Source organism: Scyliorhinus canicula, chromosome 11, assembly GCF_902713615.1.
Source record: "Scyliorhinus canicula chromosome 11, sScyCan1.1, whole genome shotgun sequence".
NCBI lineage: Eukaryota > Metazoa > Chordata > Chondrichthyes > Carcharhiniformes > Scyliorhinidae > Scyliorhinus > Scyliorhinus canicula.
This window is the reverse complement of record NC_052156.1, coordinates 136,872,176-136,883,444: the sequence shown is the minus strand read 5'-3', so window position 1 is coordinate 136,883,444 and position 11,269 is coordinate 136,872,176. Positions and strand designations below refer to the sequence as shown.

General features: G+C 40.0%; 1 protein-coding gene and 1 non-coding gene across 3 annotated transcripts in view; both read right to left on the bottom strand.

The window, feature by feature from the left end:
• Nucleotides 1-650: 650 nt before the first annotated feature.
• hdac10 (histone deacetylase 10) overlaps nucleotides 651-11,269 on the bottom strand; it is a 61,351-nt gene continuing 50,732 nt past the window's right edge. For both annotated transcript variants that reach the window (XM_038811461.1, XM_038811462.1), the window contains exons 16-20: nucleotides 9,299-9,381; nucleotides 6,844-6,900; nucleotides 5,350-5,431; nucleotides 3,478-3,666; nucleotides 651-2,648 (exon numbers count right to left, since the gene is read on the bottom strand). In XM_038811461.1, coding sequence (XP_038667389.1) covers nucleotides 2,505-2,648; nucleotides 3,478-3,666; nucleotides 5,350-5,431; nucleotides 6,844-6,900; nucleotides 9,299-9,381 — 555 coding nt within the window. In that variant the 3' untranslated portion in view covers nucleotides 651-2,504. The remainder of the gene's footprint in view (nucleotides 2,649-3,477; nucleotides 3,667-5,349; nucleotides 5,432-6,843; nucleotides 6,901-9,298; nucleotides 9,382-11,269) is intronic.
• On the bottom strand, nucleotides 9,844-10,057 carry LOC119974068. Its single transcript, XR_005462455.1, has one exon. It is a non-coding gene; the product is annotated as a small nucleolar RNA SNORA73 family (small nucleolar RNA).

The following is an 11,269-nucleotide window of genomic DNA, read 5'->3' as shown; positions in this document are numbered from 1 at the left end:
CTTTGTGTCTCCGATTATACAATACAAAAAAACAATGAACGGATAAACCAGAAGATAGGGGAAAGAGGAGGAAGCCATGTAAACATGGTGAAAGGGTGTACATAATCACGTGTAGCCATCTCAAGACAGTGCTACATACCTTATGGAAAACAGTGTTAGAGCAAGTCAGACATTACACAACCTATAAATCTGAGATAGGGGTTCCATACATTTTGGAATGCATCCATTTGGACGGAATATGCACATTAGGAACGCCACTGGAATCTATGCCATGATAATTTTATGCCAATTCTGAATTGAAGGATATTTACCACCAAAGGATGTTCTTTTCCCAAGAATTTAATACAAACTATTTAAAGTTCTCTTTGTGAACTGATACCATTCTACTGGTGGCCTAGTTACAAATCCTTTACCTATGCTAAAGTATCCATGCTGAACTTTTGGATGTCCTGTAAAATTATCAAGTGATGAAGACTTACATCTGGTACCTTGAGGAGAAGAACGTTATGACATTTAAAAGTTTTTACAACAGCTAGCTGAGTTGATAATTAATAAAGGAACTTGGAGTGTTTAATGCCAGATTAACACTCTACCAACTGTTGTATCTTTAGACTAATAGTACAAAAGACAGGATTTCAAAAGCAGGCGAGTTTGATGCAAAATTAACAGGTTTATTGAATAGATTTTTAACTGTACAAGGTTTGACACTGGACTCTCCAAAGTCCCGTGATGTAGCTGATGATGTTACGTAAGTCACATGACTCAGATCTCAGCGACATTACACGCAACTACAATGATCCACACTTTTAACATCCCTCCCCTGTTACTTCCAAGATCCAACACAACTGATTACCAGTATATTATCAGTTACATTTATATACACGGGCAGGCATCATATTACTGCATTGTAATAACAAGTCAATAAGATAAACTATCAGGTGGGTATCTATTTCGCACTGGTTGCCCTGTGCACTTTTGGGACTTTGTCTTCCTCGACCTCAGATGTATTTTCAAATTCTCCAATAGATGGCTCTATCCTGGAGGCCCTTGCAGCCTCTTTTTCCGAGGGAAGACTCGGAGTAGCAGGGGCATTAGTTGCAATCTCTTCTTCTGTAAATGCACAAGAAGGTACAGTTAGATGGAATGGAGACCATTACCTCTTGAGGTAGTTCTGGCACAGAACTGCATGTTGACAATGATTGATACACGTGGTGTCACCATGGTTGGAGCCTACTTGCAGCCAATGAAGGGCTACCTTTGTGCAGCTGAAAATAGCTGTTGAGGGCCTGTGGTCCATCAGCAATGTGAAGTGACGACCATATGGGTATTGGTGAAATTTCCATGCACCAAATATAATACTCATTGCCTCCCTCTCCAAATGAGCGTAGTTAGAGTCTGCACTTGTTAACGTAAGAGATGAAAATGTTATTGGTCTTTCTTCCTCTGAAGATAGTAGGGCAGCACGGTGGCTCAATGGTTGGCATTGCTGCCTCACGACGCCGAGGTTCCAGGTTTGATCCCGGCTCTGGGTCACTGTCATGTGTCATATAAAATTCGAACAGGACTAGACAGGGCAGATGCAAAAAGGATGCTCCTGATGGTGGGGATTTCAGAACCCAGGGTGACAAGCTGAGGATTCAGGGTACACAATTTAGGACTGAGATGAGGAGAAATTTCTTCACGGAGAATGGCAAGTCTGTAGAATTCTCTATCACACAAATAAGTTGAGGCCAAAACAATGTATGTTTTCAAGAAGGAGTTAGATAAAGCTCTTGGAGGTAAAGGGATCAAATGATATGGGGAAAGTGGGAAGAAGTTACTGAGTTGGATGATCAGCCATGATCATGATGAATGTCAGAGAAGGTTCAAAGGGCTTAATGGCCTAATCCTGCTCTTATTTTCTAGGTTCCTATGTAACAGAATCATGAAATCTATGGGCCTGAAATAAGACTAGAAGTTAAAAAGGATTCTTCATATATGGTAGTGGATATTTGGGATAAACTACAGTTAAAAACAATACATGCTATCCTGATTAACCTATGTAAAAAAATTAGCTAAATAAGTATTGATTAACAGGGCCAATGCTTGTCAGGGCAAAATTAACAAAACACTTGACTGAACCACAAAGATTTCAGTCATATGGAGATCATCATATAATTTTATAGAACACAACTGGTCAACACTGAACATCGTAGTCCTGCATTGCAATTTATTTTTTCCTGCAAGTTTGGAGTTGTTAAAATTTCATATTTCTTGTGAGCTTTGCGAGGATGAGATATTACAGGCCATCAGGTCTGTTGGGAGGGAAAACATAATGGGCCAAATTTTATAGTTACATATCAGTTTTTAGTTAATTGACCAGAGTAAATGGACATGCATTTTTCTCTCCCTCTATGCCTGCTTTTGGCATTATTCCAACCACTGCATTGCATCACTGATATTTAATGTTTCTGAAGGAAAATACATCTGTATTAATACATAGCTTCTTTTTCTTCCCACGAGGTCTAAAGCAATTTCCAGTGCTGTTTCAGTTCTTGTCTCAGTTTCACCAATACCAGTGTGTTTTCTTGTTGCAGAACAAAAGAACTCATTGCAGCTAAAGGATTGCCAAGCAAAGAGCTCACCAAAGTCTCCACAAGGTCAGAAGCCTGAACAAAAAAGTGAGAAACTCAATTTTTGAAACATTAGCAGCAATTTTTAAAAATACGTTATTTCAGATGTTCGAAGACAAACCAGAGCATTTCAGGTCTACTCAAGTACACATTACTTTAAAAACTCAAAATATTTCTCCCTTCATTCTCTTTCCCCAACGTTCTATCCCACACTTCTGAACACATGTACTCATGTTGGTTTTTGATTTCACGAGCACAGTGAGCCTGTAATACCTTGCAAAATGCACACTTGAGCTCAGTCAAAGCGAGGGCATTATTGTTGAATTCACATGTATACTTTGCCGCTTGCAGCAGAGGTCAGGAAGTGATCAGCAGTAGGAATGCAGACTATTTTTTTCCATTCCTGACTTACAAATGTTGGGAATAATTGCAGCGCCTTTCCTTCTATCATAGCTGACATAGTTAAGTGGATACCATGTCAGGAATCAAACCATTGGACTTTCTTGGAATTGAACCGAGCACCTGATCTACATAATGGCTCAAAATATATATTGTGGGGTGTGTCTTTAACATTAATTTAGAAAGTGATGCACATCTGCAACAGATGTTTGTAACCTTCCTTTCACATATAATAATGTATGAGATTAGAAGTACAGTGTAAATACAAACAGGATTGGCAGTTACACACTTAGATAAATCTGCAAGAGTTAAACATGTATTCTAAAAATCTGCAAAATAAAATATAACCTGGAGTCGAAAGAGCCAATTAATTCCCCCAGACAAATATAACCGGAGTCGAAAGAGCCAATTAATTTCCCCACACAAATATAACCGGAGTCGAAAGAGCCAATTAATTTCCCCATACCTGGCTTATCACAAGGATTCGACCCTCAGCAAGCACCTGGAGAAAATGGGTCAAGTGAGCGAGAGTAACTTCTTGAATTCTGATGTTAGATCCCACTGCTAAAATCACCAGTTCAGGCTTAAATCCATATGCCAAAGGTAGAATAATCTCAAAGAGTGAAGAAAGAAGATCTCCATCCCATTCATCATCCTGCAAAAAATTTGTTAAAAGTGCTCAAATTTGAAGATGCAGCTTTCTGCCCCACAGGTAAGGCTAAAAGTTTCCCCTCCGTGGGGGGGCTGTTGCGTCTCTGCATTGGGGAGGTCAGGAGACAGCATCATGTGCAACTGGTCTCTGGTGCTTTCGGATTGCTGCAGTAACTGGCAGCAGTCGGGCCTGATTTAGTTTCCCAGCTTGTAGGGATTTCCTGTCTCACTCTTGGAGAGACTAAAGCATTTGCATCCATGGAGGATACAATTTATAGAAACGTTGGAATTTGCCTTCGAAAATGCAAGCACAGGTCTTTATTGGATGGCAAAGTATGGATCAAGGGAAGATTAAGTGGGTTCTGGGCAGATTTAAAAAAGGTTCAAGATGCTTTTGCTGCAGTGGAAAAATGAACAATTAATTTCTTAAACTCACACACTAGTACGAAACAAATTATTTATATATTTCACGACTTTTCAACGACCAATAAAATAATTGCTGATGACAGAAAAACCTGACGTGAGGAAGTCGTATAATGCCATCTAAGTTTTCACTCTGAACAACTTGGATTATCTGACTATACAAGGAAGATAAATTAATGTCATTTTATTCATCGTTTGCTTTTCACAACTGCGATGCATTATTCCAAAAGTCTGATTAATAATGGATGATTTTGTAAAGGTATAGTTTTCAGTACAGTAATAAAACATTATTTTTCATTAAGTTAGACCTTCTGCCCATTCAGGCCTTCATTCCTTGAATAATCTGAAGATTTTTCCATTTAGCAGTCATATATACATGAGTAAATGGAATTTGATTGACTGCAACGAACAAGCAACCTACCTACCAAGCTTCATCACTGGAAAATAGTAGTATGGGAATCATAAGTTCTGAGATTTCTTTAGGTCCTAACTGTGGCAAACAAATAACTCCACTAACTGCTTCAATTATTGTGCACAAAACATGATCATTTAGGGAGTATCTGAGCACACAATGGAAACAACGTTGCAGTTCTAACTTGCTTGGTAACAGGTAAAATAACAGGATATCAATATCTTGTTTTAAGTGACATTAGGAAGCAACACAAGGTAGTCATAAAAGGACTCCCATTAATCTTCTTTATACAGCTTTGATCTAATTGGTCATCACCTTGCTAGACTTTTTTCCCTCTGGAGTGACTCATTTCCAGTTCTCTGTAGGTGTATGAGAACATTGCAGAGTACATCTCTGTATCTCTGCTGATTGGAGGATTCTGGTCAGCTTAAATATTGCCAACAATGTAGCTTTAATTGATTTCACCATCTCAACAAATGTCTAGTTCAGGGAGTTGAATCTTGCAGATCCTCTGTGGATATTCACATCTTGCCAAAGAAATGGATCTAGATTTACTGCCATTTTCCTGGATATCTCTTAGGAGGAAGTCTGCAAATTTCCAAGAACTGATCTCCCAATGAGATCCTGGAGATGTGAACTACAATATAGGTTTGTACATACTACAATGGGGTGGGTGGTGCAAGCACAAATATTTTTGTGCAAGAACCATATCGTCTTCCTCGTGTTAACATGTTGTCATTCCTAAACCCCTGAACTGTAATCTGATTAGGGTAAATGTTTTTTCCAAGTGCATTAGGCAATTCTAAACTGTCCAGCAGTGAAGTACAAAATATTTATTTCAACTACACACACCTTTTTCCAGGAAATTGGAATGTAGTACTTGCTTTGCTTCTTCTCTACTTGCTTCCCATAAACCTGCACCACTAAGATTTTTCTGAAAAATACATTTCAAAAGATGTTAAAATATTGCACTTTTTGAATATGCAACAATTGACTTCATAACTAGCTGAAGCCTACCAGGTTAGCTTTTTATTTACAATATTTCAATTTACAAGATTCATCATCTATCATGTTGAGTAGACAGGGCACGGATATGAAATATCTCAGTCAGATTTGCCAAGTTCCAAGCTAAACCCATGGGAGCCACATACATTTGCAAGTCTCCTCTTGATATTTTTATACAACAGTTTTTCCCTTTGTTGGGGAGTCGGAACCAAATTTTACTCTGTGTCCTCTTTGGACCATTGTTGAGAATAAAAACTGCCCATTATTAAAATGCTAATTCATACAAACAAGGTCCTGGATGTGTTTAGGAAACAATTGGCCTGCATAGGTAGGAGAAAAATAAGTCACAATTTTGGCTCCTAATTGTTGCAGTGTCTTCTGCTTGAAGGTGTGTGTGTGTGTGTTGACTTCAGGCTTTAGGTTGTTGCCATGCCTCCTACAAATAGCCTGCTGCAACTGAAGCTCACTCATTGCAAATGGTAATGAGGCTGAGGTGCCAGAAGGTTTCAACAAAAGAGGACATTTTGGAACATAATAAATAAAAATTAGCTACAAAATAGAATGATAATAATTCAACTAAATGAATGTCACCTCATGGTGCCCTTTTTAAAAGGACATTACATTCCCCCTTGACTTCTATGCTCACGGCAAGGACTAGTTGATGGGAAATGCTTTCATTGACCAGAACTGGCCTTCCTTTGGTTCTTTTCCGCTGCCATTATTCATACAGATCAACAGGCTGTCTGATCAAGACAGCATAACAGCCAATCCCATCTTTATTTGATGGCACATTTGCACCTCTATCCTGTGAACACTGTTTGTCAGCAAGAGCAGAATTTTCTCCTCTCTAACCTTGCACTAAAGCCAATTTTAATACCGTTACTGTGCTGCTGCTACCATCATCGCCTTGGCCGAGGACAGCCAATTCAACAATTGTGGATGAAAATGTCCTTATCTGTATAGCTTTCCTCCTCATTAAAGTACTCAGGGAGGAGCTTGAATAGTCTTTTTCAAATTTTACAAGTCCCAAAAAAGGAAACATTCATTCTGAGAGATTTTCAAACTAAATGAAACTTAAAGCAATACTTTATATATAAATTTATTTATAAAAATATGGTTTGAGATGCAGAGTGACCGCAACAGTGTGGGTTCAATTCCTGTACCAGCTGAAGTTATTCATGAAGGCCACACCTTCTCAAGCTTGCCCCTCACCTGAGGTCTGGTGGCCCTCAGGTTAAATCACCATCAGTCAGCTCTCTCTCAATAGGGGAGAGCAACCTGCTGTCCTCTAGGACTGTGGCAACTATCATATAAGTTTTATATATGGTAACAAGAACTTACTCATCCTCTTTAACGTCAGTCGGAATATCAGTTTCCCCAAGCAGCAGAAGTAAAACTCTTAAAAGGGAAAATCAAATGTATATTTACAGCATCAGTAGACAAGGCATTTTCAATGTTCTAACAGTAATTGAAAAGGTAATAGTAAGGTAGACAGTAAAAGTTATGTTATGATTACAGTGAACAGACCTCATCACATTTTGAACATATTATTCCCTTTTGTCACTATTATGATTCCAGATCAGACCCTGTGACTGGTATACCCCAATAATTTACTTTAATTTTATATGACTGTAAGGAAAGGATACCTCGCTTCAAGAGTGATTACACAAAGAAATAGGGATATGTGTATTAAAACAAACATCTTTACTAACACAGTATTCAAATATCTTTAACACACCAGAAAATAATTTACAATTATCCCTTAAGCAATACTACTGAATACAGCGACTACGACGCTACCTTTATTCCTACTCAAACAACTAGAAAAAATATTTTAGCTCACAATCCACTGTTCAACCATTAGCACATAGGAATATCTGCTTTACAGAGATGTTCTTTGAGAATGGGAGATCTTTTGACACTGCTTTAAGGACAAGACCCGAGTCCTGTCCGAACCATGTAGAAACTCTGGCTATATTTCTTCAGAAGCGGTTTCAGCTGGCTTTAATTCCCTTGTTCTCAAACAAGTCTGTACTGCTTTAAAGACTGTTAATCTCTTTTAACTGACCTACATTGAGAGCAAGCTTGACTTCTAATCACAGCTTAATTTAGCTCACGACTCAACTGCTTTCTGCAAAATGTCCCGATGCCTTTGTTCCACCAAGCAACAGCATCATCCTAGCAAGCTGAAATCTAATTAACTCCACAGAGAATCCCTTTAATCCAAAAAAAACTGCATGAGCCAAAGTATTTCATGATGGTTTAATTGCACCCCTGGTTTCCAAAATATACCTGCCTTTCAAACTAGGATTTATTTTAAAACGTGATTGCAGCAGTTACACACACACACTAAGAGAGGCATTTAACCTTTACTTCACCAAATACCTAGAATACAACACATTTGAAATCCCTACATTCATCACATCACTATCAAGGCAGCACGGTGGCGCAGTGGGTTAGCTCTGCTGCCTCACGCGCCAAGGTCCAGGTTCGATCCCGGCTCTGGGGCAGCACGGTGGCACAGTGGTTAGCACAGTTGCTTCACAACTCCAGGGTCCACGGTTTGATTCCCGGCCTGGGTCACTATCTGTGCGGAGTCTTCACATTCTCCCCGTGCCTGCGTGAATTTCCTCCGGGTGCTCCGGTTACCTCCCACAGTCCTAAGAGGTGGATTGGCCATTCTAAATTGCCCTGTGTCCAAAAGGTTTGGGTGGGGTTACATGGGTTATGGTGATAGGGTGGAGGTGTGGGCTTGGGTAGGGCGCTCTTTCCAAGGGCCGGTACAGACTCGATGGGCCAACTGGCCTCCTGCACTGTAAATTCTATGATTCTGGGTCACTGTCCGTGGGGAGTTTGCACATTCCCCCCGTGTTTGTGTGGGTTTCGCCCCACAACCCAAAGATGTGCAGGCTAGGTGGATTGGCCACGCTAAATTGCCCCTTAATTGGAAAAAATTAATTCGGTACTGTAAAGTTTTTAAAAATTACATCACTATCACACAATAAATGATATGTAGTTTTTTCAAGGGGTATAGAAAGAACAACAAGTCTGTGCGCATAGATAAATGGGTTGAGTTAAAAAGAAAAGATTAGAAAACCTATTAGGGTATGAAATGATAGATAGTCAAGGTGTTCCATCAATTGGCCCAAGTTTAAAGGCCAGAAGACATGCATAGAAATTTGTGAAATTAAATCTTGAACAACGTCTTCATTCAAAGAGTGACAGAGGTTTACCTCAATCATTTTACCTGGAAGAATTTTCAAAAACCACTGGGAGTATTCTGAATACAATCATATGCCATAATAGGGGAGCTTTTGACCTAAAGAGAGGGCCTTACCCAGCGTGATCTTTTTCATGTTTCCTTTCATTCTGATTGCCAGTCAAAAAATCCATGATTGGCAGAAAAATGACTCTCGTCAATGCACAAGCACATAATCTCCATCTCTTTTCCCAATAGTTGTGACTTTGCAATGAATGATCTGTAGTCTGAGTTAATTTAGCTGATCTCAGCAGGAGTGGCTTTACAGGGAACCACAGTTAGCACATGTCACTAAATTAGGCAGGGGACAATGCCCATGAAAGTGTTCGAGATTGCTATTAAAAATTGCTTGCTGGAAGCACCTGTGTAAATGCCTGGGGGGACAAATTTAGACTTGGCCTAACAAACATTTACCACCTGGATGAGGTGCGCGAGAACAGGTGATCCCATGGAAGTGTATAGATTTAATGAGAGCAGGCACCAAGAGATGAAAATTGACAAAGAGAAAATTTAAAAATCAGTTTAACATTGATATACCTGCTTGCTCTAACTGTTGTACTGTAACGTGCTGCAAAGGCACCAGATGACAATGTAGAAGATACCGCAATGCCATTTCTAACCTATGTAATAGGAAACAAAGATTATTAAATCATTTCAATAATTGTCATATGTTTGCAATTAGATGTTTACTGGAACTTGCTTCGACAAAGGAAGTGACATGTAAACTATTACATGTCACCTAAATGGATGTTGACGTACAATATGATAATTCTCAAAAACCCAGCACAATTTTTATTTGTTACAGCTTGTGCTTATATAGTGCCTTTAATGAAGTGAAGCATCACCAGCCAAAGTTTGATATCGAGCCCGTATTGAAATATTGGAGTAGGTGACCAAATGTGTGGTCAAAGAGAAGCTTTTTTTGTGAACATTTTTTTAAAATTTAATTTTTTTTCCAAAACAAATCAGATAGAACTGTAACCACCCATCACTCCAGAGCTACATCACCCTGTTCCCAAACCCATCCCCACACCCTTAAACCCACCCATCCACAATCTTCCACCATGTTCTTTTTCACAAGCAACTGTACCCTGCATGGTTTATCTCCTCAGTCACTATACACACTGAGAAGGTCTAAGAATATACAGGGTGCCGTCCTCACCAACTTAAAGCTGGGGCACACTTTCTCTCCAATGTCATGGAACGGGACTGTACATCATAGACACAAAGGTTTACGCTCCCATATGACACAAGGACAGAGCAGACAAGAGCAACTTTGCCAGATGCCCACGTTGGAGCAAAGAGAAGCTTTTAGGGAGCATCCTAAATTGGGAGGTAGAGAGCTGGAGAGCATTAGGGACTGAATTCCAGAGCTTAGGCCTAAACAGTTGAAAGCACAGCTGTTAATGATGGGGTGCACAAAAAGAGAGTGAAACCATCAACAACCTCGAGTATTGTCAATGCGCGGTGGGCAGTAATTTCCTGGACAAAGTTATGTGTCTTCCTGTTGCTGAAGGTTAAATCAAACTGTTCATAGGTATGAAAGGGGCTGTCCATTTGCCGCTGCAAGTGTTCCTCAGTTTGGAGTGTTAGTGCAGCATCGTCAGTGTAGTTCAACTCTCTAATGAGGACTTGATACACCTCTGTCTTGGATTTCGGGCGAGCAAGGCTAAATAGTTTCCCCTCAGTTCTGGTATGTAAATAGACCACTCTACCAAATTCCATCAGAATACACTCACTGCTAAGTCCATGACGCCTGGTTTGGCTTGGCCACGTTCATAGAGTAGATGACAGCGGAATCCATCTACTCGAAGATCTGCAGTATGGTGAAATGGCCACTGGTTCTCATCCTCTTGGGGTTAAGATTTTGATAATACGGCTCATTTTGGGGGTTTTATGTCAGTTTGAAGCGGCACTGATGGATTTTATCTTGACCATTTTTTTTAAACAGTTCAGTTTCAATTTCTGCTAGTGAGACAATTTGTAGTTAAGGCAACTGTTTGTGAGGAACTGGTGTTGATGATTTAATTCGAGGTACCAAAAAGAGTCTGAGTTCATGGAGTTATGGGCAGCACGGTAGCACAGTTGATTCACAGCTCCAGGGTCCCATGTTCGATTCCCGACTTGGGTCACTGTCTTTGCGGAGTCTGCACGTTCTCCCCGTGTCTGCATGGGTTTTTCCCGGGTGCTCCAGTTTCCTCCCACAGTCCAAAGATGTGCAGGTTAGGTGTATTGGCCGTGATCAATTGCCCTCAGTGTCCAAAAAGGATAGGCAGGTTTACTGGGTTACGGGGATAGTGTGGAGACGTAAGGTTATTTCCTGACATCATGGTCGGAAGTCAAAGATAAGCAGAAATCAGCACATATATTTACAGGCAATTATTGCCCTCCCTCCTGCTTTGATCGTGGTCCCCCTTTAGCCATCTACATCAGTTACAATCCCTGTTCACAAGGATGTGTCATTTGTTCACACTGGAAAGTACCTCTGTGGCACCAGGGAATAAGGTT